This window comes from Erithacus rubecula (genome assembly GCF_903797595.1).
Source record: "Erithacus rubecula genome assembly, chromosome: 16".
Taxonomy (NCBI): Eukaryota; Metazoa; Chordata; class Aves; order Passeriformes; family Muscicapidae; genus Erithacus; species Erithacus rubecula.
The window spans coordinates 7,558,496-7,580,689 of NC_136668.1; the positions used below are offsets into that span (position 1 = coordinate 7,558,496).

Genomic DNA, 22,194 nt, shown 5'->3' on the forward strand with positions numbered 1-22,194 from the left:
CACACCCTCTACTCTTTCTCAAGCAGTTTGCAAGCTTGCAGACTGCCTGGCTTCCTGTCTCACAGCAGGGAATTGTTCTGTAAGGTTTTCAGTAGCTCTCTGTAATGCAATGCCCAACAAATACATAATGGCATTTTCTCTCTGTAATTAACACTGGCTTTATCCTGCTGTAAAGTGTGGCATTGCCATTTCCATAAACACTAGAGTGTGAAATCATTAGAACAGAAGAAATTGACCTGATCTCTAGTTGAAAATAGCAAGGTGGCCAAGTGCCATGAGTTTTCCAAATTTTCCTGTTTAAATAAAACAAATGAGAATAAATCTGCAGGTTTGTATTAAACTGGGTATTGCATTTGTGGCTGAGGCACTTCACAGTCTGTAGTAGGAGATATCATTACATCACTTGTACTCCTAAAATCTAGGGAAATGTGAACTCAGCCTGCTGCAGAATGATCAGTGTCCCAACCCACACTGGTTTCAGGATAACTGAAGGCTCACCCAGCTTCTCCTCCTCTGTGCCCACACTGGGAAAACTTGTGGAGCTGCAGAACAGAGGCTGACTTGGCATCACCTCTCTGGTTTTAATTACAGCAGTGATTAGGAATCCTGTGGTGTCCCAGGAGCTTCCTGGCCAAATTGGAGGTCAGAGCTTCATTTAATGACAGTCTTCTCCCAGGGTTGATGTCCCACTGCATGCCTACATGGAGTTTGAGGAAAAAGGAAAAATAAGAATGATTGTACTCTGCAAGCAATACACAACATCCCCAAATGCCTCTGCCTTGTATGGCTGTGGCAGCCTCTGTGCTTGTTTTCATAAAGATATTAATTATTGCAACAGCTTTCATTTAAATAAACAAATGGTTTCCAGTGATGCAGTCTGACTAATAGCTTTATGTGTCCCTGGGAATGCTGGTGCTCCCTTTCCCCTTGGCAAATGAAAACTCTCTTGTAGTGACATAGCCATAATTTGATGCCATTTGTGATTTGAATGCCTATTGCAAAGGCCCCTGAGCCCTCTGTACAGAGCACTAGGCACATTTTTGTTCTGCACAGGAAGGTGAGGGAGAGTGTTCCAAGTTTTGCTGGATGCTTCTTTATGTAAATCTTCTGTTGCTGACCCCATTTCAGGAAAGCAACTATAAACCTCAGGGTCTGGGCTCTGCAGAACCGAATGTGAGAAAATAATTAAAAAAGTTTGCAGTGTTTCACTGGAGTGAAATCCCTCTAAATCTGCCTGTCCAGATTGAGATGTTTTAGATCCTGTAAATTCTGTTTCCTCAGTGAAATGAGTGAGCAGGCAGTGCTGTAGCCAAGGACATGGATCCATGGTGACTGCAGGCTGACGGGATGTTCCAGCTTGCTCCGAGAGAAGTGGAGGGTGTGTGGGCTCTGAGCCATTGCCTGCCTCTGGTTCTGCTTGGTAGTTCCCCACTGCAAGAAGCTAATTCTCTCAGACATATTGAAAAGCTGGGTTGGTTTTGTGCTGTGAAGTCTGTGCTGTAAATAGCCTTTTTTGGGGGCTTGAATGGGATGGTGACGGGATGCTTTGCCCATTTTCCATGATAAAATGAATCACCAGCCTCTTCCCCCTCCCACTCTGAATGCAGGGGGGCAGGAGGATATGGATGCCCCAATAGGGGTTGGTCTTCCCAAACAGGCACTGGTGGAATGGTAGGAGGGATGTGATTGTGTGGCCATAAAGGATCTGTAAAATTTTAATTGCTCAGAAGTCTGAGGCTGTTCCCATGCTGGCTTATGTCACTGAACTCCATTGACTGGAGTTACAGAATCACTTCCCGTAGAAAAGGATGAAAACTAAATGGTACAAGAGAGCTGTTTGTTACCAAAAGAAATAAATAAGCCCTGTTGTGGGGGTGATTGCTGTGAACACAGGCTGGTAGGTGACCTGGAGCCAGTGTCCCTCTGGCTGCCCCAAGGCTGCAGGAGCCCTGCTCAGCCTGGACCCAGGCTGGGAAGTTCCCCTGTGCCAGGCATCTGCAGCTCTTACTCATGGCAGTGCTCTCTTGGCACTTCTCCAGCTCTCCTGCCTGCCTTCCTACCTACCCACCACTTTTTTTCTGTCCTTCTTTGCATATTTGTTTCTCTTTTCTTTGCCATGGGAATGTTTTAGAAGTTGGATGATGTGAAGTGCTATTAGGAATAAATGGAAATGTCAGTGTTTCCCTGTAGCACATGCATGAGTGCTGTGCTCTGCTTGCTGGCACCCAGGGCTGCTTGCTTGTGAGGAACATGAACTGTAGGAGGCTGGTAGATCCACTTTGGGCGACCCAAGTGGGGCCAGGAGGTACCAGAAATGGGGCACAAAGGTAACAGAAATATAGAGAAGGGGTGTAGAGAGTATCCTGCTGCTGATCCTGGGCCTGAGGTGACAGCAGCAGCTGCTTGCTGTGTGCTCTGGAGTGCAACGCTGCCTTGCTGATGGGTAACCCAACCCAAGTGTGCTGTACTATTATTTATTTTCCTGATCACATAAGAAATGTACTCCCAGAGCATGTGACCATGCTTGTCTTGACTCGTCAGAGGAGGCTGTGATCCAGGCAGCCCTGGCCCCTCTTTCTGTAGGTATAGAGAGGGGGTGAGGCAGTTCTCTCTGATCATCCCAACACACACCTGGGCCCCTTTCCTGGGCACCATCCCAGGGCAGGTTGGCTGCTCCGAGCAGATCAAGTATGGACTCATCATGAATCACTTTGGCATGCAAAACCTAGGATTAACTATTGCAAAAGGCAACTTGTATGAACTCTGCAGTGCCAAACTTGAATGTGAACAGAAATTGCAGCCCTGACTGTCATGATCCTTCTGTTGCTGCTATGAGCTCTAGATGTGTGTGGATGCCCTCAACCCAGACAGATGTAAAGGCAGCTGAGCAGGGCAGAAGCAGAACAGAAGCATATGGCTGTAGCCATCCCCCCATGGCAGTGCTGTTCCCACAGGCTTTCCATTTTCAACTTAACTGCAGGGATGGATACAAAACAGCACTTACAGGCTGCTGTTGGGGGAGTAATTCCCAGGATTTCAGTTTAACCAGCAAACTGGGTGGTTGCTTTTGGCAGGACAGGTTGTTTCTGGGAGCAGACAGTCTTAATTGGGACTTGCTGGAATGCTTTTGTACAAATAGGCAATTCATTGGTAAATTAATAGCTCCCTTGCTAAGCTCTCCCAGTTTTTGTAGTAAGTGTGTTTGTCAGGCTGCTTTCATAGTCTGGTGTTGAGAAATATTGAGGGGAGAAATCAGCACTCTGTCTCAGTTCATAGAATCATTTTATCCCAGAATGGTTTGGTTTGAAAGGGACCCTAAAGCTCATTCAGTTCCAACTGCCCTGCCATGACCACGGACTCTTTTCATTATACCAGATTTCTTCAAGCTCCATCCAGCCTTGAACACTTGCAGGGATGAGGCATCCACAGCTTCTCTGGGCAACCTGTGACAGTGGCTCACCACCCTCACAGTTCATCCTAACATCATTGCAGTCACGTAGTCAGTGTTTTATCACATGTGAGATTTCTGAAAAGGTGTTCAATCTCAGGAGAAGATTGCCTCCTGTGTGGGTATTTCCTAGTAACATCATCTGGATGTGATTATTGGAGGGGTTCAACCATTCTTGAAGAGGCTGGTAGCAGTCCTAGAGGGTTTGCACAGTTGGGGTTCTCTGGGAGCAGAGCTGACTGTGGGATGTTGGGCCAGCATCAGGGAGCAGCAAGGGGCAAGAGGGACATTTGGGCCAGAGCTCTCAGGGGGAGATAGATGACCCTGAACATGGGCTCTGTGTCACTGTACCCTAGCTGCTGTCCTCACTATTTCATAACACAAAAGTAAGTGAGGTTAATGGTTTATTATGTTGGCTTTTTTCTTGTGCAAACTTATAAACCTTCTCCAGAGCCTTGTGCAGGGGGTGCCCCTTTGCCTGTGCCAACCCCAATCAATGTTCACTTGGCACAAACACAGGAGAAGGCTACTGGAGGATAATCCTGACCCTCAGGACTTCAGGATAGTGCAGCCAGGAAGAAAAAAGCAGGTTTATGTTAGTGGTGCTGTTGTGTGGGAAGTCCTGGCCTCCCCATGGAAGTGAAGCCATGTTCCACAAGCTGGAGCAAGGCCAGAGGGCAAGAGGGAAGGGGATGCCTGGACTCATGTGGCTGAAAAACTTTTTTAAGACCTTGACTCTTGTAAAGTCATAAATAGAGCTGTGGGAAACCTTAACTGTTTGGATTCCCCCTGGGCAGCACCTGCTTGGCTCATCCCTCAGAGGGCTGGCTGATACTGGAGATTTCCCAGCGAGGAGTTGATACGGGCTGTCACTGTAAACGGGAGTTATTTAAAATGCTGCTTGTGTACTCAACACCCAAACATGAGCCCCCTGAGGATAGCTTGACCTCTCACTCAGTGAGCCACCTGCCTGGCTCCTCTATGTGCAAAAGGGAAAAGCAAGGCAAGTCTAGATCAATACCTGATCTGCAGTGTGACCTTGCCTTTCCTAGGAGCAGCTCCTACTCTTCGAGCCCAGCACAACTGTCTGTGTACTGCTGCTCAGGGAAGGCAGAGAAAGTTTCTGTCAGCCCTGAGGGATCATAGCTGGATCCCAGAGCTTGTCCTAGCATCTCTCACTCCAGATAACTGCAGCTGCATCACATCCTGTACACTGGTGCTCAGTTGTCCTTAGGGAACGAGCTGCCTGCTCCTGCTCACTCTGCTGTGGATGCTTCCTCTTTTCTTCTACCCCTTCCATGGATGCTGTTTTTCTCAGTTAGGGTGGCTGTTGGCTCAGCAGAGCAGAGTGTGTGCGATGGCTGATGAGGCAAAGCAGGGCCCTGCGCTGCCTCTGCCCTGTGCAGCCTGACCTGACCCATCCCTGTGGCTCTTGCAGAGTTGGCCGTTTCGCTGGTGGAGAAGATGCAGGCTCAGGAGATCCTGCGGAGCCTGCGGCTCCCCGAGTTCGATGAGCTCAGCCAGTTCTTCCGCAACCTGCCGGCCACGGCGCTGGTGGGCATCGGCGCCTTGGCGGCCGTCGTCGCCTACTGGCTCGCCAGCCGGCCCAGGGCCGTGAAGCCGCCCTGCGACCTGTGCATGCAGTCACAGGAAGTCGAGGTGAGGCCAGGGCAGCCCCAGCTGGCTTTCCCCAGGACTGGCGTGCCTGAAAGTCACGGAGCGGTTTGGGTTGCAGGGGAACTTAAAGATCATCTCATTCCAGCCTCCTGCCGTGGGCACTGTCCCAGGCTGCTCCGAGCCCCATCCAGCCTGGCCTTTAACACTTGCAGGGACAGGGCACCCACAGCTTCCCGTCACCCTCACAGGGGAGAATTTCTTCCCAACATTTAATTTAAACCTATTTTATTTCAGTGTAAAGCCACAACCTCTTGTTTTGTTGCTATGTGCCCTTGTAAACAGTCCTCTCTTGTAGTCCCCCTTTATTAAGGTCTCCCTGGGGCCTTTTCTTCAGGCTGAACAATCCAAACTCTCTCAGCATTTCCTCATAGGGTAGGTGTCCCATCCCTCTAATCACCTTCATGGCCTCCTCTGGACGTGTTTTTACTGATCTGTGCTCACAGGGAATGCCAGGAAAGCTTTTCTGTTGTTGTTTCAGTAGTTGCCCAACCTCACCCTGAAATCAACCATATAATGCAGTGTGCCAGGGGTCACTTCACCCCTTAATTCACCTTTTTCTGTAAATGACAAACTAGAATACAGCATGTTATTCTCTTAGATTCTCAGTAAAATGTTGGTCTTGGCTTTGTTTAACCATCCATGGCCAAAAATTAGAGGCACTGCCATTGCATGGGAGAAATAACTGAAAGGCAACAGCTGTTGAGACCAGATCATATGGCATTCTTCACGTGTGCCCATTGCTGAGTTTGGTGCTGCAAACTTGTTAATAGTAAGAAAAAGTAAACCTGAATTCATACTTAGAGGCTGAGGATTTACTAATTGTTATGGTTGCAAAACACTTAAGGATGCAGCTCTGTTGTAAAGAACAGAAATGTTTCTGAGTATTGTCTCAGCTTATTTTAATATCTGAAAATAAGATGAGAATTTTTAAAGCCTATTATGATGTTCCCTCCCTCTTTGTCTTTAATTCCAGCTTTTTGAAAGAGTGGGAGGAATTTACATTTTTCAAGCTGTTGTTTCCCAGTACTTAGGGCTTTAGTTAGACTTTTTTCTGGCTCCAAGCGCACTCCTGGTTTGATCATTCTCACCCTGGTTGCCCACTCCTAGAACACCTCTGTCAAGCTCATGGCACTAAGAGTTGGCCTCTGCCTTAGTCTGTATTTCTTGTTGGCCTGGATGTCCCTGTGGAGGTTCTCATGATGCTAGACCTGTAGACCTGTGAAGCCCAGAGCACTTGCATCCCCCAGCACATCCCCACTCCATTACTTCCAGATACTAAATTCCCTAGGGAACTATCAGTGATCTCAGTGCCCATGATGTGGGTCAGGTGCTCCTCTGTGACCAGAGGGCTCCCCATATCCCTCACTTCCCTCAGGGTTTTGGGGCAGGTGATGGTCACAGAGGTCTTGCTGGCATTTGGGGAGAGTGCTGCTTTGTGGTGGGGGTTGTCCCATCTCCCACCCCTTGAGCTGTGCTGATGTCATCTCGTGTCCCCTCCTGCCACCCAGGGCCTGGCCGGGGCGCGCCGCTCGGTGATTGGGGACAGCCCACAGCTGCTGACGCACTACTACGATGATGCCAGGACCATGTACGAGGTCTTCAGGAGGGGATTCAGCATCTCTGGTGAGAGCACAGTGGTGAGGAGGCCTCAGAGCAGAAACTGGGAGAGGTGGGGACCAGGCCATGCAGGTGTTCTTACCCCATGGTCAATGGTACGGTCACAGAGCTTTCACACACTTGAGAGGCATCACTTCCCACCCCAAAAAGCCATGATGACTCTTCCCTGCTCTATCATAACTATTTCTGTGTCTGCTGTTTATGGTGTCCTGCCTCACTGGATACAACGTCATGGTCAGATTATTATTTTTGGTGCCATAAAAAACCCCAGTGGAACTGCACATATTCTGCCCCACAAGAGAGGGGTAAATGAAGGACTCGGTAGGTGTATGGAGAAAGGGATTTCTGTAAGTAGGTACCATTAGCAAATCATTCAAACTCTTCAAATTTTCATGTGGTCACACACTGCTGTGTGTTGTTTTACCTTCCTCCAGAGCAGGCTGGACTAAATATAGTACTTTTCACCTTTTCTAATTAAAAGGCAGCACAGGCAGTGGGAGCTGGTATTTGGGATGAGTGCCTTTATCAGACACTAATGCTCATGTGACCTTTGGAAAATTGTCTTTTAATGAGGTTGTCTGGAGCAAGCTGTTGCTGCCAGTGGGAGGACTGAAGCCTTTTTGGGGATCCCAGCAGTTTGTTCCCATCAAATGCACTTGTGTGTGTAATTTGCTGGAGATTGCTGTGAGAACCAACCCAATAACTGTAGATTTACTCCTGGAGTGCTCCCCCACATCATGGGCCTTGTGTTAATTTCTGGCACTGCCCCCCACATAATTCATTCTCTGCTTGTGTCTTTCAGAGAATGGTCCCTGCCTTGGGTTCAGGAAGCCCAAGCAGCCCTACCAGTGGCTGTCCTACAAGGAGGTGAGCTTGAGGTGACACTCACTGTGCATCCTCTTCCCCTGCCCAGCAAAAGAAGGGGCATTGGGGTGCCTGGAGTTGCTCATGCACTGTGTGATGCTTCTTGGTGTCCCCACCTGGGCACATCCAGGTGTTACATGGGTGTGTCAGCTTTCACTTTCAGGGGCTGGCTCCATGCCATGAGCCCACTCCTAAAGCAGCACTGAGGCACTGTGGAGCCATGGGGCAACACTGACCTCATCAGCTGCTAGTCAGCTAATGATGCTTCATGATAACATAAAAATTAGACTATTAGGTGGGAAATGCAATAATTTGAGAGCCTCTCTTAGAGTCTCTCTCTAAGTATTTGCTTAATTTGGTATGATTTATTTTCCTCTTTTATTTCAATGTATTTTTCCCTCTCCAAATTCCAGGTGGCTGAAAGAGCAGAAGCTCTGGGTTCAGGCCTTTTGCAGCAGGGCTGCAAGCCATGCACAAAGCAGTTCATTGGAGTCTTTGCTCAAAACCGCCCAGAGGTGAGATTTATGTCCAGCTTGATATTGTATTAATAATGTTCCTGGCCTGTCAGCTTGTTCTCAAGTTATATCTACTCTCATGGGCCCTTCTCACCTTTGTGCTTCCATGTTCTCCTGCAGTGGATCATCTCTGAGCTGGCCTGCTACACCTATTCCATGGTGGTGGTTCCCCTGTATGACACCTTAGGTCCTGGAGCCATTCGGTACATTGTCAACACAGGTAAAATCTAAACTGGTGCGATTTTCTCACTTTTGTTGCTCAGAATGGTTCATTTTCTGCTTCTAAAGGACTGATGATCATAGAATCTTAGAATGGTTTGGGTTGGAAGGGACCTTAAAGCTCATCTGTTTCCAGCTCCTCTCATTGGCAGGGACACATTTCACTAGATCAGTTTGCTCCAAGCCTCATCCAGCCTGGCCATGAACACTTCCAGGGATGGGACATTGTGATTATACTTGTTGAGTGTCTTGAATTCACTTAGAGAGGTTCCTGAGGAGCCATGTGTCCCTGTGCTGCCTCTGTTACATTTTCCACATGCCCAGCTGTGCATAGCCATGGATAAGGGCTGCTCTGGATGTGTGAATTTCTCTATAGCCACCCACTCTTGTGCTGCTTGATATTTTGCCTCCTAGATCTTTTTATCCATGTGGGGACCAATTTTAATATTTTGAACTGAATCCCAGAATAATTGTAAATGTCAGCTACAGCTTTGGCATTGATTTAGGGTAGCTAAGAGAGTGTTTTTTCCTCATTTTTCCAGAGAAGCATGTGTGTGCTGGGATTTCTGGTGTAGCCTGGAGTTACTATCAGAACTGATACAGTGTTAGCTATGAGCCAAAAAAGCCATTAAAAAAGATTTACTGCAAACAGTTTGTTTGGCTGTTTTTCTTGCAGCTGACATTTCCACGGTCATTTGTGACAAGCCTGAAAAAGCCAGGATACTCCTTGACCATGTGGAGAGGAGAGAAACACCAGGCCTGAGATCTATCATCCTGATGGACCCATTTGAGAAGGATTTGACAGAGAGAGGGAAGCGCTGTGGGGTTTGCATCCAGACCATGCAGGAGGTGGAGGTGAGTTTGCTCTCCCTCTCCTTTTACTGTTTTTTGTACTATCTGTAAAAAGACAGTACCATGTACAGGGCCTTGTGAATTTCATGCCAGGTTCAGTGTCTGGAGAGCACAAAAGAGCAGCTTGTCAGTGATAATACTGATGCTTGGTGCACTTGCCTCTTGGTGTTATTCCTTATGGAATAGCAGACCCAACATTTCAATTCTTTATCCTCAAATACGCTATCAGCTGCTATTTAAGCATGGCAAGGGGGTTGTTATTTGAGACACTGTCCTCCTACACTGTGACCAATAAGTAAAACTTTACAAAAGGAAGGCCTTATAAAATCAAGGCTCACACCTGTTACTTTGGCTAAGTAGAAAAGGACTGTGGGAAAGAGACTCAGCTGAGTTAGAATTAGAGGTAGGAAAACAAGTTATATAACTATGGCGTGGTCACATCGTGGTGTATGGTGGCTGACTGAATTATGTTTGTTATGCATTAAAACTCTGTAACTGCTAATGGGCTAACTGCTTTAAAAGGCCTGGTTTTTGCAATAAAGCAGCTCTCCTTTGCACCTGCCTGGGGAGTCTGTGTCACTACAGACCCTCCCACACACTACATGTAATCCTACAGCCTCACACTTGTTTGAAACACCCTGGATGCAGCTCAGCCAACCCAAACACTGCTTGAAATCCAGGGAATGCACTGCAGTTAGAGCAAAAAACTCAGGATAATGAACATGGCCACAGTGCCAGCTAGGAATTTTTCTGCTTTAGCTCACACTCCCTTATTAGCAAGTGAGTTACACTGCAGGAATTAAAGTAGAAATCACTTTTGTTACTTTAATCTCTTCCAGGACTGTGGCCGTGAGAGTCGACATGTGCCTGTGGTGAGTGTTGGCATGTTGCTTTTCCTACTTACAGCTGCAGCAGAAGGGACCTTAAAGCTCATCTCATTCCAACCCCCTGTCATGGGCAGGGACACCTTCCATGGGTACTTAGTTGCTCCAAGTCTTGTTCAGTCTGGCCTTGAGCATTTTCAGGGATGGAACAGCCACAGCTTCTCTGGGCAACCTGTGCCAGGGCTTCATCACCCCCATAGGGAACAATGTATAGTATTTGCTTTATTCCCTGCACCTGAAACACTTAATTGAGATAGCATATCCTGCTATGAACATATTAATGGGACAGTAATTACATGCAATTGTTAAGCTACCCTATTCCACTGCCTTACCCTGGTGGCACTGGGGGAATGTCAATGTACCCTTCACTTTCTGCTGGGGCTCCTATAGTTCAGAAACACTACTTGGCAGTATTTATATGGGATATTTTGGAAAAACTGCTGTGATATTTTTCACTGGCTGCTCATATTTGTACACTCAAAAGCAGCTTCTGACATTCAAGCTGTTTATTTAGTCATTCATGACCCAAAATATTGCACGTATGGAGTGGTGGTGAGAATACAGAGATGCTGCTGGGAATGGGAACAATCAGCAGCTTTGAAATCTTGTCCCCTGTTGTGGAGTTCTTTCCAGAATTGATCTGGAAATTGATGAATTATCTTAAGTTTCCCCACCCATCTACAGATATAGGTGGTGGCTTGGAAAATGCCAACTGTAAGATGAACACTAAAGCATGTCCTTAGTGCAGCTGGAACACAGCATAAATGGAGGAATAGAGTCTGCACCTACTGAAGAAAACTGGTTATATATGCTGAGGGCAATTATAGCTTTTTATTTCAGGGCAAAAACATAATTGGTTTGATCTTTAGGTTTCTACCACTGACATGTCTGCATTTGACTGATGTGATTTTCTTAATCTTCTTTTGTATTTCTAGCCTCCTCGACCTGAAGATCTTTCGATTGTTTGTTTTACTAGTGGCACTACAGGTAAAAGAGGCATTTAAATCTTGAAATGTTACAATATCTTATGAAATTAATTATTAATCCCACCTTAATACATGCAAACTTGCTGTTATACTGATATGGCAATTATACTTCTAGGCCGTATATAGATTATATACTTCTGTAGTTTGCAAATTAAAAATAACAATATATTTATTTTTCAACTGAATTCTGTAACATACACTTTGCCAGTATGATTTTCCAGTTGTCTGAAAATCCACCTATGTGTCTGCTTCCCATTTTGCTGTGTAGTTGTGAAGCGCTTGGTTGATTGGTTTTTATCTTTTGCAAATGTTTAAAAAAAAACCAACGCCCAAAATCCTAAAATGTGGTTCCACAGCTTTTCATTCTCTGTATCTTAAGCACATTGATGTCTTCAGCCTCACCAAGGTCCTTGTCACCTGTCTCTTCTTCTTGTGTGTTGCTCATGGCACCAAGTTCTGGGGAGGTTCAGGATGAGCCTGGGCACCCATGGTGCTGGTACTTGTGTGCTGCTGGCCTCTTCTTCTTGGAGAGAGGAGCAGCATCATTTTCCTGCCTGTTCTTAGCAGAGGCAGTGCTTTCTCCTCTCTCCAGACCCTGGTCTTCATCAGCTTGCAGGAATTTCCTACTCTTGAGAACTCAGCCTTTGTAACAACTCCCTGAAATCTGTATGGGGAGATGCACAAAGCATCACTACTTGGGAAACTGCTTTTACTTGCCTGTGGAAAAGAATTATGCTCCAGGGACTGCTGGAGCAGCTCTTCCAGATCCACCTGCACTCTTGGGATTGCCCAATGCTCGGTCCTACACCACAGCATCCTCAGTTTGGTCTCAGGAGAAGATGTTGGGAGCTGCTGGTGCTTCTCAGATGGCAGGTCAGGCTGAACACGAGGGAACACCTTCATCCTCCACCTCCTAGAAAAGACCTGTGCTTCAGACCAGGTAAGCAACTGCTTTATCAACTCCAAATAAAAGCTCAAGATGTATTAAAAGGGTTTGGGTATTTTACCTTCATGCATGGTCCTTAGTTTTGAGATCAGCACTTCAGGCTGCCCAGGGCAGAGCACTGAGGGAAAGAAAAGAAGCCTGTGATTGGGCACTCCTTAATGGGAAAGAATGAATTCAGTGCTGGATGTGAACATCACAGCCATGTAGAGAGTGAGTACAAACTGGCCAGGCACAAATGGCAGCAGTAGGAAATGGAAGGAGCTGTGCCATGAATACAGCAGGCACAGTGTGTTTATGTGGATGCTCAAGTGCAGAGTAACTATTTTTTCAAGTCATGTTATTATTGATATTTCTATTTCTAAATAAGAAATTCTGCATAGAGAAGGTTTCCTTTGGTTTTTTTTCTTTTGTTTTTTAATTTCCAGATGCAATCATGTACCAGTTTCTGATTTTGTGCTTTTCTTAGAAACATGCCCAGAATTACAGAAGTAGGACAACCAGGAAGTTAATTGTCCTTTTCCCATCCAAACCAGAGATTTCCAATTTTGCAAATCATCTCAAACTTAACCCTCTCATAACAACACTTTGTAATGCATGAACCCATTCTCTGCTGCTGCAGGACTTTGCACACCACTCTCTTCCTTTTCTAGAGGTTTCCTCAACACTCTGGTCTGTTTTCTACATTGTGCTTTGATGTAAGAGTTTTATACAGTCCATGTGATTTTTAGTGACTAAATTGAGAATTTACTTCCAAAAGACATGTTCTCTAGGGCTTTTCCAATTCCAAAGGGCTGTAAATATTTTTGTATGGTGTGAAAAAAATCTTTGCTGTAGAATTTGTCATGTGAAAATTGTAGAATTGGAAAGAATTCCCCAGAAGCAGACTTTAACACTTGCTTTTCTTTGATAGGACCAGATGTCCCAATGCCTTCCCAAGGTGAAAAGAGAGGCTGAGATTGATGATCTTGGATGACAAGACCAATTTCCATGGTTGTGCCAAGAAGCCATCAGCACTTGGAAACAGGCTAAAGGCACAAAGATATCTCCAAACTGTCAGGATACAATTTTTCATGTTGGCTACTCCAGAGAAATCAACTTTCATTCCCTCAAGGATCCACTGGTAGCCAGGAGGACAAAAGTTGCTTCCCAGTGATTTCTCCCAGCCTGGTAGTACATGTTCCTTTTTGCCAGAACTCCTCAGGGGAGGAAAGTGCTTGCATCCCAGAATGCTGATGGATCACACCATGAGATTAGTGCTGGAGCACTTGAAAGACCCATTTGGCAATGTGGAAAATGTTCTTCTATTCTTTTAAAGGTTCTACTGCTGTTTATAAGAACTGTCAAACAAGCCTGGCACCAAGATAAGGAGGAATTGACATTTCTGGGCTATTAATGGATTGCAAGGTATCCATTCTGTATCAGGATACTCACTGGGTTTGTCTTTGTCAGGAAATTCAAACAAGAACAGCCTTACAGAAATGACATTGATTTTTTAAATAGAAAAGTAGCATCTATGCCAACCTTCTTCTCTCAGAGTGGTAATTCTGGGAAAGGCTCATAGAAAGAGACACCAATTCAGCTAGGTTAACTCTTAGAACTACTAAGGAAGGTCAAAGTCTACAGGAATCTCCCAATACAAAAAAGCTGCAGCTGTCCCATAACAGCATGGTTTGTTCTGCATTTCTCCTGATGGAGGCTCTCCAGACTCCAACACTGCTGCTCTGTTTAGACACCATCACCACTGCAGCCTCTCCAGCCTGCATGAGATGCAGAGGAAGGAATCAGAATGTTAACACTGCTTCCAGGCATGGCAGAGACACTGAATCTGCATTCAAGTCAGAGGTGGAGTGAGTGAGTCAAACATCTGAGAAATCTCATAGAATCATGGAGTAGTTTGGCTTGGAAGAGACCTTTAAAGTATATCTAATTCCAATTCCCAGCCACAGCAAGGGACACTTTCACCCAGACTGGTTTGCTGCAAGCCCCACCCAGCCTGGCACTGAACACTTGAAATCCTCAAAAAAAGTCTGAAGGATTTTGTCAAGGTGCAGGGACCACCTGTGTGCCAGAGGGCACAGTTTTGAGTTTCCAAACCAGTACTGAGCACATGCTCTCCACTGGTGCCTGAGCTTGTGATGCTGCAGGAGCTCAGCTGCTTCTGGAACTGCAGGGACTGAGCACAAGTGTTTGGCTAGACACAACTCAATAACAAAAGTGATTTTTGAGTTGTGGTGTGTATGTACCACTGACACCTGCTCACGGACTTCTCTTGGAGCCTGGATCCATGTGTGCACCCAGCTGTGAAAATAATCTGCCAGACTGATTTGGCACCTGTAAACCTGCTGGTTCAACATGTTAGGATGGGAGCAGCTGAGGCTGGCAAAGCTGTCAGCTTCACCCCTGAGCTTTGGATGAGACCAAACCAGCCTCCTGTGCACCATGTTCATCTACAAGTGTTTGGGACTGAATTACTCAAGGCACTTGGAACAGCAAATAGGCATTTTCAATATAATATATTGTGTTAAAAATATCCTGCTCTATTGCAATAAATGTATGCAAAAATTGCTATTGCTGTTTGTGCCTGCCTTTAATTATTTGGGAGGTTGAGTAGGAGTGATGGTGGTGGTGCTGGCAGGGCAAAGGGCTCAGTGCTGAGTGTGCCCATGTCTGTGCTACAACACAGCCCTCAAACTGTTCTGAAAAAAGAGGATTAAACATACTTTCCTGTGCTGAAACATATTCACAAAGCACCACAGTCTCTTCCTAATCTGAAGAAGACAGAATGATTTTGTTACATTAACTGCAGGAGCTTTGCCAGGTTGCTTGTGCCCACTATACTGGGGACACATGGGGCACCTGCAGGTAAAGCTCCTCTGATCTGCCTTCACATGGAGAAACAGAAACTATCTGTAGTGGTGTGGTTGAATGAAAACAAACTGCTTAAAAACATGTTGAAAAGAAAAAGGCTGGCCCCATAGTCTTGATTTGAGATGTGCTACACCTTCTTTTCACTAGTAAAACCTTGCAGGGTAGTGAAAAGGGACAGTGCTGTGACAGGAGAATGGGCAGAGCCCTCCATGCCACCTTTTTGTGACCATGGAGGTTCCAGCCTGTGTATTTTCTCCTCAACAAATGCTGTGTTATGGTGTCCAAACAGATAGAAAATGCAAGAAGTGTACCATCAGCTGAAAAAGGAGTGTGAAAAGGCAAATATTGATGGTGCTGAGGTGCCTGCTGGTGGTGGATGAAATACTGCAGGGGCATGTGCCCAGCTATGGAACACAACACAGGGGCTTTGCTGGCTCCCTAATGATTTAGGGCTGTCTTCAAGATGCCTCTGCTGCTGATACTACTCATGACTTCCCTTAATTGCAGTCTCAAAGCATCTTCCTGTATCCTAATTTTTGCCTGCACTGCTTTCTGCATTTCTCATATTATCCAAAGTACTGGCTAAGTCAAACAGTCTTATTACAGCCTTTTAAACTGTGTTTCTTGGTGTTCAAGATCATTCTTAGTCAAAATCTGGATGAAATAAATCCTCCCAGGAGAGGCTGGAACAGCCAGCCAAGTCTGATGGCTATGCTCGTGGAGTGGCTCCATCTGAGCACTCTCAGAAATTGCTGTTGGGCTGTTTCTGCTGGAACCTGTTTTCCAGAATCTCCAAGAGAAATATTTATGTTTGTAGTATCATTTTATTAAGTTTTGAGTATTGCAGTCAGTGTTTTTGATGCATATTAGTGCGCAGTAATGATGGTGAAAATTGCGTATGTTTTAAAATTGAACAAGTGAACATAATATTTTAACCATTTCTTGGGGTTTGTTTTTTTCTTTTTGTTTAATTTTTGAAAGTTACCTTCTGGCTTATCTTTTAAACTGCCTCTCTGTTTCCTTTCAGGAAATCCCAAAGGTGCTATGCTGACCCATGGAAACGTGGTGGCGGATTTTTCAGGCTTTTTGAAAGTGACGGAGGTGATTACCCTGAGCTAGAAAACACTGCCATGTGCAGAGCATGGGGGTTAAGCTGTGGTCCTGCACAGGCTGGAAGTATGCTCTTGCAGATAAAAGATGACATTTTTCCTGCTCAGAGGGCCAAATCCATGGCAATGGAGCAAGGCTGAATCTGCAGAACTGGAGGGTATTAAATCCTCTTTCCAGCCCTGGCTCCCAGGCTCTGTAAGGCACTTAGAGCTTTTGAGAAGCAATGCTGACTTTTGTAAACCAATTCATTCTCTTTTGGAAGAATTAGGAGAGCACACAAGCCCTGTACAGTTGTGACAGGCCCTTGAAGGGGACTTCAAGCTCCTCTTGTGCTCTTTGTGTCCCATTGTGCCCAAAAATGTTGTCATTTATTTGAAATTTCTGCATACAAAGTGTGTGTGTATATAAATATACATATATAAGAACATAGATATTTTTTACAAGAATGGTTAATGGTTAATTTCATTGATATACTGGCATATTCTAGTTTTTGTTATACATATTTCTAATAGAGCATAGCATAGTGCTGGCCAAGTGCCTTTACAATACGTTTCATACAATATGTAACTCATGTTTAGAAAGAATATAGGAAGCAGAATCAGTTTACTGTGACATAAGTAAGGATTTTATACACCTTATATAGAACAAATATGAATTATCTAATTTCTGGTAGTGAACAGGCAATTTCATAAAGTAATTACATGTACATGGGATGGACAATTGGTTACCTCATACCCCTTACTGGTCTTATTGTTGATGTTGAAATTACTGCAGTCTTATTACTTTAATCCTTGAATTTTCTGAGATTTCTGAACCACTGGTGTAAAGAAACTCAGACATGTGATGTAAGAAATCCATCTGAACTCACATGTTCCAATGTTTGCAGGACTGTGTGTCCACAGTATGCAGGATGAAATGCCAGTGCTGCAGTGAGGGCTCCTCAGCATGGAGCACTCTGTGGTTTCAGTGGCAGCAAGAGGGACAAATGAAAGCTGAGGTGTGGAGAGGCCTGAGCTTCAAAGGGAAGGAATGTTTATTTTGGAAGAGCACTGATTGAGAGCTGAGGGAACTTGGCATCTTCCAGGAGACTGGCCCATAAAAATGGATTTAGTGTTTGTGGACAGCAGTGAGACCCTGACTAATCTCAAAGGTATCAGATTGAGACCCAAATCTGGTATGAATTTAAATATGATATCTCCAGTCACCAGAGCCTTGCTGGCAGAGGGTAAATGCCTGTAGCTAATCCACAAGATTTGGATAATGTCTGACCACATTAATGAAATAGAGCAAAGTGTTAAACACTTGAAAGTAGTATAAATTAAAGAAATAAGATGAGAAGTTCTGTGGATTTGTTGTTTACAAATTCTTGTGGCAGTTTTGCTTAGTTCAGTCATTTTTACAAACCAAACATATTTTTGAGTCCAGAGCTTTATTATAAGGTTGTTCTCAAATACCGAAAAGCTGTTTGCATTTTTACATTTAACTGGACAACTGTGCCAACTGTGAAATGCTATTCAGTGGCATAATTTTGGTCTGATTTAAAACCAGATTATTTTGTCTGGGCCCTTACAATAGCAATAAAAACCCCCGTGGTTGATATTAAAGGCTTTGCATTACTGTGCTTGCAGAAAATGAAGCCAAATTGAAATAATGTATAAATAGATCTGCAGGCCCTAATGGCTTCATTCAGACTGAGAGACACAATAATATGAAATGGGATGCTGAGGACACCCACATGGTCAATGATGTTTGACTTTTTGATGGTTAGGAGGCCATACCCAAATCTGACCAGCCCAGATTTAAACTTTAGTAAAATATTCCCTGAGGGATGAACTCCTCTGTCTGCCTCCAGGTCATGGGCTATTGATTCCTTCTGAGCAGTGGAGGTGCAAGTGGGTATAAACTGTTAATACTGTGAGCTGATCGATTTTTTATACCCATTTTCCACTAACCACTGGCCTTGATGCAAATTATTGGGTGGCCAACCTTTCAGTTTTTCTAATCCATAATATTACAACAAGCTGTACCCTAGAAAATGCAGATGGAAAGGTTATTGTCTTTTGGGGAATGGGTTAGGTAAGGCTATTGTTTATTCCAGCCTTCAAGAGAGTTAAAAACTTGGCAAAATCAAGAATTTGGCCACTTAAAAAAAAAAATTGTCCAACCTTCTCTTTCCCTTGTCTGTGAGACAGTCATAATACCCTTAAAATCATATTTTAATCGCCTAAAATAATGAGAAGCCCTGACAGAAGTAATTGGGCTTTTTGAAGCCTAAGATTAAATCATTATTTTTCCAACACAATCTGATTCAAATCAATGATTAAGGAAAAGAAAAGAAATCATTAATTTTGCCTAATAACACCGTGATTCTTGGATGGGCTGTATGGAAAGTGCTGCTCCTGCAGAGCCCTGCTGTTCAGGAGGCTCCTGCAGGTTTGCACTGGGATCCTGGGGGCTCCTGCAGGTTTGCACTGGGATCCTGGGGGCTCCTGCAGGTTAGCACTGGGATCCTGGGGGCTCCTGCAGGATTGCACTGGGATCCTGGGGGCTCCTGCAGGTTTGCACTGGGATCCTGGGGGCTCCTGCAGGTTTGCACTGGGATCCTGGGGGCTCCTGCAGGATTGCACCAGGGTCCTGCTGTCTGCGCACAGTTAGAGCACAGAGCAGGGTCTTGGCACCTCCTGGTAGAAAGCAGTGAATAAAAATTGGATTCTCCGTCAGGGTGAGCCTCCATTCCCAGCGTGAGCTGCGTGGATACAATCTGCCTTCTGCCACGGAGAGCTCTCTCTGCCCTGTGTGTACATCTCCATGCTCTCCCTCCTCTGCTAACTGAGCTCCATGATGCTGTGGCTTTAACGCTTCCCTGTGTCCGCCGCTCCCTCCTCTCTTGACAATCTTTACCCTTTTGCTCCTCTGGTGCCATTTTTCTTTTTATTATTTTATGACTTTCTTGTTGTCTTCCTGTCAGTGTTTCTTTCCTTTCTGTCTCCCATGCCCTTCACCTGCAGAAAGTGATCTTTCCGAGACAGGACGATGTGCTCATCTCCTTCCTGCCTCTGGCTCACATGTTTGAAAGAGTTATACAGGTAAGAAACCTGTCTCAACTGACGAGGCCTCGTGGGGCTCCTTGTGTTTTCTTCCAGAGTCAGTGGTCTCCTACTTGTGAGGATGTACACATTTCCTATTTGCCTTTAGCACACATGTTTGAGAGAATGGTACAGGTAAGGTCATGGTGTCAGTGGAAATCATCTTTTTTTCCACGCCAACAAAAAACAAACAAAAAAACCCCCACTAAATAACCAGCAATACCTTGTAGCACTAAAAAGGCTTGTACTCCAGAAGTGCCATGTGCATAACACCAGAGCCATGGTCTCAGTGACATGGCTGTGAATCCAGAGGCCAGGAGAGTTTTCCCAAGTTCTCCAGCTTACACCTGCCTCAGGGTTTGAAAAACAGCCCTTCAGCAATGAGCCAAACTCATTGCTCATTCATCTCACAGCTACTGCCACCTGAGCAATTTGTGGGACATCTTTTCAGAGCAATCTAGGATGAGGTGTCGTGTGAGTCAAGATAATTTCATGCCATTTTTTGCATCTTCTAAAATTATTTTATTGCATAAATAACATGATCAGAAACCCCCCCCCCCAAAAAAAAAAAAACCAAAAAACAAGGAACAAAAAACCAAAACCCAACCTGGCAGACATTGAAAAAGAGGAAACAGAGATAATGGTGTGAGACACATGATCCTCCTGGCAGGGCAGCATGTGGTGGGCATTCACTGTGTCCCCTGGGAATTATGGCAGATCCAAGCACTAGCTCCTGCCAGCCCACAGAACTGACTCCATGTCTCTTTGGGAAAAAAAATGAGAGATGATTTTTCCTGCAATTGGTGAGTTAGGCAAGTCAGGTGAGACAGTTGTATCAGGTCTCCCAGCCCGAGAAGCTGCAAACTTAAAATTCATCCAGTATGCTAAGATAAGATCTGGATCTGGTTGCAGCTCTCTATTTTCTCAGACTGTTTCAGGCTGAAACCATACTTTCTGAGTCAGACAAGTATCTGAATATAAACCTCCCACTCCTTAGTAACATCTGTGCCAGAAGTAATACATTTTTTCCCTATTAAAAATCTCCAATTACAAATTGGAAGGAAAAGCCCATGAAAGATTTGGAGAATTACAGCACAGCCTTTCTCCACTTGCAAGGCAAGTTGGTCAGTGTGCCAGCACTGTTCAGGCAAACAAGAATATAATTATTCAAAATTCATCTTAAGGGGGGCAAAAAGAAATTAGAAACAATGAAAATGCTTTCATTTCACAGGATGTTGCAGTACTGAAAGGGACAGCCTCCAAAAGATGTCTATGTTTATCCTCCTGTCTGAAATGGCTTATTAATATAAAGATTTTTTCAAAAGGGCTAAAAAGTCATTTTCAAAAGCATTCTGAACAGCAAGCACTGCATCAGTATCCCTAGTTTTAGGCAACATTATTAATTCCTGGAATTTACAGTTAAAATCATACAGATATATTCTTTAAAGCTAAAAATTTCTAGTTGTTTTAAATTCCCAGTGAGCACACTGGTTACATTTTCTTTTTTTAAATTCATGTGCAGTGTAAAGCACAGATTCAGCAGTGTGATTTTCATTAAACTCACATCACATGTGCAAAATTCCTGTGATTTCAGCTGATGGAGACAGTCTCTAACTGCCTGATAGAGCAGTGAGAGCAATTTGGTTAGTGTTGCAGATTTTTAGCAGCAGCACAAATGACACTGATGTCTCTTAAGGAACTTTCAACTTATTGAGTTATCTGGGGAAGACTAGTAACAGTCCACAAAAGGGAAATGAAGTTTTCAGTCTACTCAGGAAGGCTGGGCTCAGCTCTGGCATCACAGGCACTTGCTGAGGACACTTTCTCTTCCATGCACTGTAAAACCATGGGAGAGCTGCTGGTCTTCAAATATTCTTCAGTGATAAAATGCCAGTTTGACCCAGTCTGTGACAGCTTCTTGGCAGGGTTACTGGTTACCAGTAACCAGCTACCAGTTGGCTCAAGGCCAGCAGCCCCTCTGCCCCATCCCACATATTGACCTCCATTCTGATCTGAGGAAAACATCCTGCTTTGTTTTCAAGAACAAGGCTTCTGGATTTGTAGTGTCCATACAAGTCAAGCACCTTTTATGAAGAGGGCTTCTATTTCTGGGATACAGGATAAGGCACTGTACTGCTAACGTAGTTTATATTGTTGTATTTAAACAAAACTAAAGTATTAACATCTAAAAATTGGCTGCTGCTCCGTGTTTTATGATGTTTCTTACTTTGCATTTCTGTATTGACGATAGGTCCTCATGCTGTGAGCTGCCATGGGAGGGCTGGGCTTTAGAAAAGTCTTGATCCAGACTCTGACCACAACTGAGACTTTTCCATCCCCATATGCTGGGGATGAAGGGAAATCCCCTCTGAAAATTTTGATTCCTTGTTCTTCCAGAACAAGTGGGAAATTTGGCAGATGCTGAATTGTACTGAAAAATGCCCAGATCTATCTGGATATTTCTATTCAGTGCAAAATTTATCGTTACTTTATTTTATTTCCAAAGTCCCATTTTTGCCATATTGGAGAGTAGAAATTCAGAAAACGTGCTTCTGCGCTTGGGAGAATGCTTTGCTTTGGGAATTGAAAGCCAAGGGGTTACATGTGTTGCTCTTTCCCCCCCTCAGTCTGTAGTGTACTGCCATGGAGGGCGAATTGGCTTCTTCCAGGGCGATATTCGCCTCCTGTCTGATGATATGAAGGCACTGCGGCCAACCATCTTCCCTGTCGTGCCACGGCTGTTGAACAGAATGTATGACAAGGTGAGCTGGATTTTGATTTTACTGGTTTTGGAACCATGGAGTTTATGTGCCTTTACTACTCATGTGGAAGAATTTCCTTAGTCATGGAGATTTCTCAAGCAGATTATACTGTTTCTGCCTTGCTGCAGACACATTCTCAGCCTGTGTAATGGATACAGCTCCTTTAGTGTGTAAGTCTGTATTATGACTTACACAGACTCCAGACATAGTTATCATGTGTGAATATGAAATCCCTCTGTATTAGCCTCCTACCCTGTTCTCATTAAGCTTACCAGTGATGTTTCTGGAGATACAGGATTTTTTCATCACAGAAACATCAGTCAAACCTGGCTGCACAAGGACCTTCTGATCAGATTTGAA

General features: G+C 44.7%; 1 protein-coding gene across 7 annotated transcripts in view; it reads left to right on the forward strand.

Annotated features, from left to right (window-relative positions):
- Window positions 1–22,194, forward strand: part of ACSL6 (acyl-CoA synthetase long chain family member 6) — a 59,511-nt gene that overhangs the window by 23,815 nt on the left and 13,502 nt on the right. For 3 of the 7 annotated variants that reach the window (XM_079319660.1, XM_079319657.1, XM_079319659.1), the window contains exons 2-12: window positions 4,887–5,107; window positions 6,634–6,748; window positions 7,545–7,609; window positions 8,020–8,121; window positions 8,242–8,341; window positions 9,017–9,195; window positions 10,032–10,064; window positions 11,012–11,063; window positions 15,904–15,977; window positions 18,995–19,072; window positions 21,700–21,834. In XM_079319660.1, the coding sequence (XP_079175786.1) occupies window positions 4,913–5,107; window positions 6,634–6,748; window positions 7,545–7,609; window positions 8,020–8,121; window positions 8,242–8,341; window positions 9,017–9,195; window positions 10,032–10,064; window positions 11,012–11,063; window positions 15,904–15,977; window positions 18,995–19,072; window positions 21,700–21,834 (1,128 nt within the window). In that variant the 5' untranslated portion in view covers window positions 4,887–4,912. Of the gene's footprint in view, window positions 1–4,886; window positions 5,108–6,633; window positions 6,749–7,544; window positions 7,610–8,019; window positions 8,122–8,241; window positions 8,342–9,016; window positions 9,196–10,031; window positions 10,065–11,011; window positions 11,064–15,903; window positions 15,978–18,994; window positions 19,208–21,699; window positions 21,835–22,194 lie in introns of all 7 variants that reach the window. The other 4 variants (XM_079319658.1, XM_079319662.1, XM_079319661.1 and 1 more) reach the window with 2 other exon arrangements.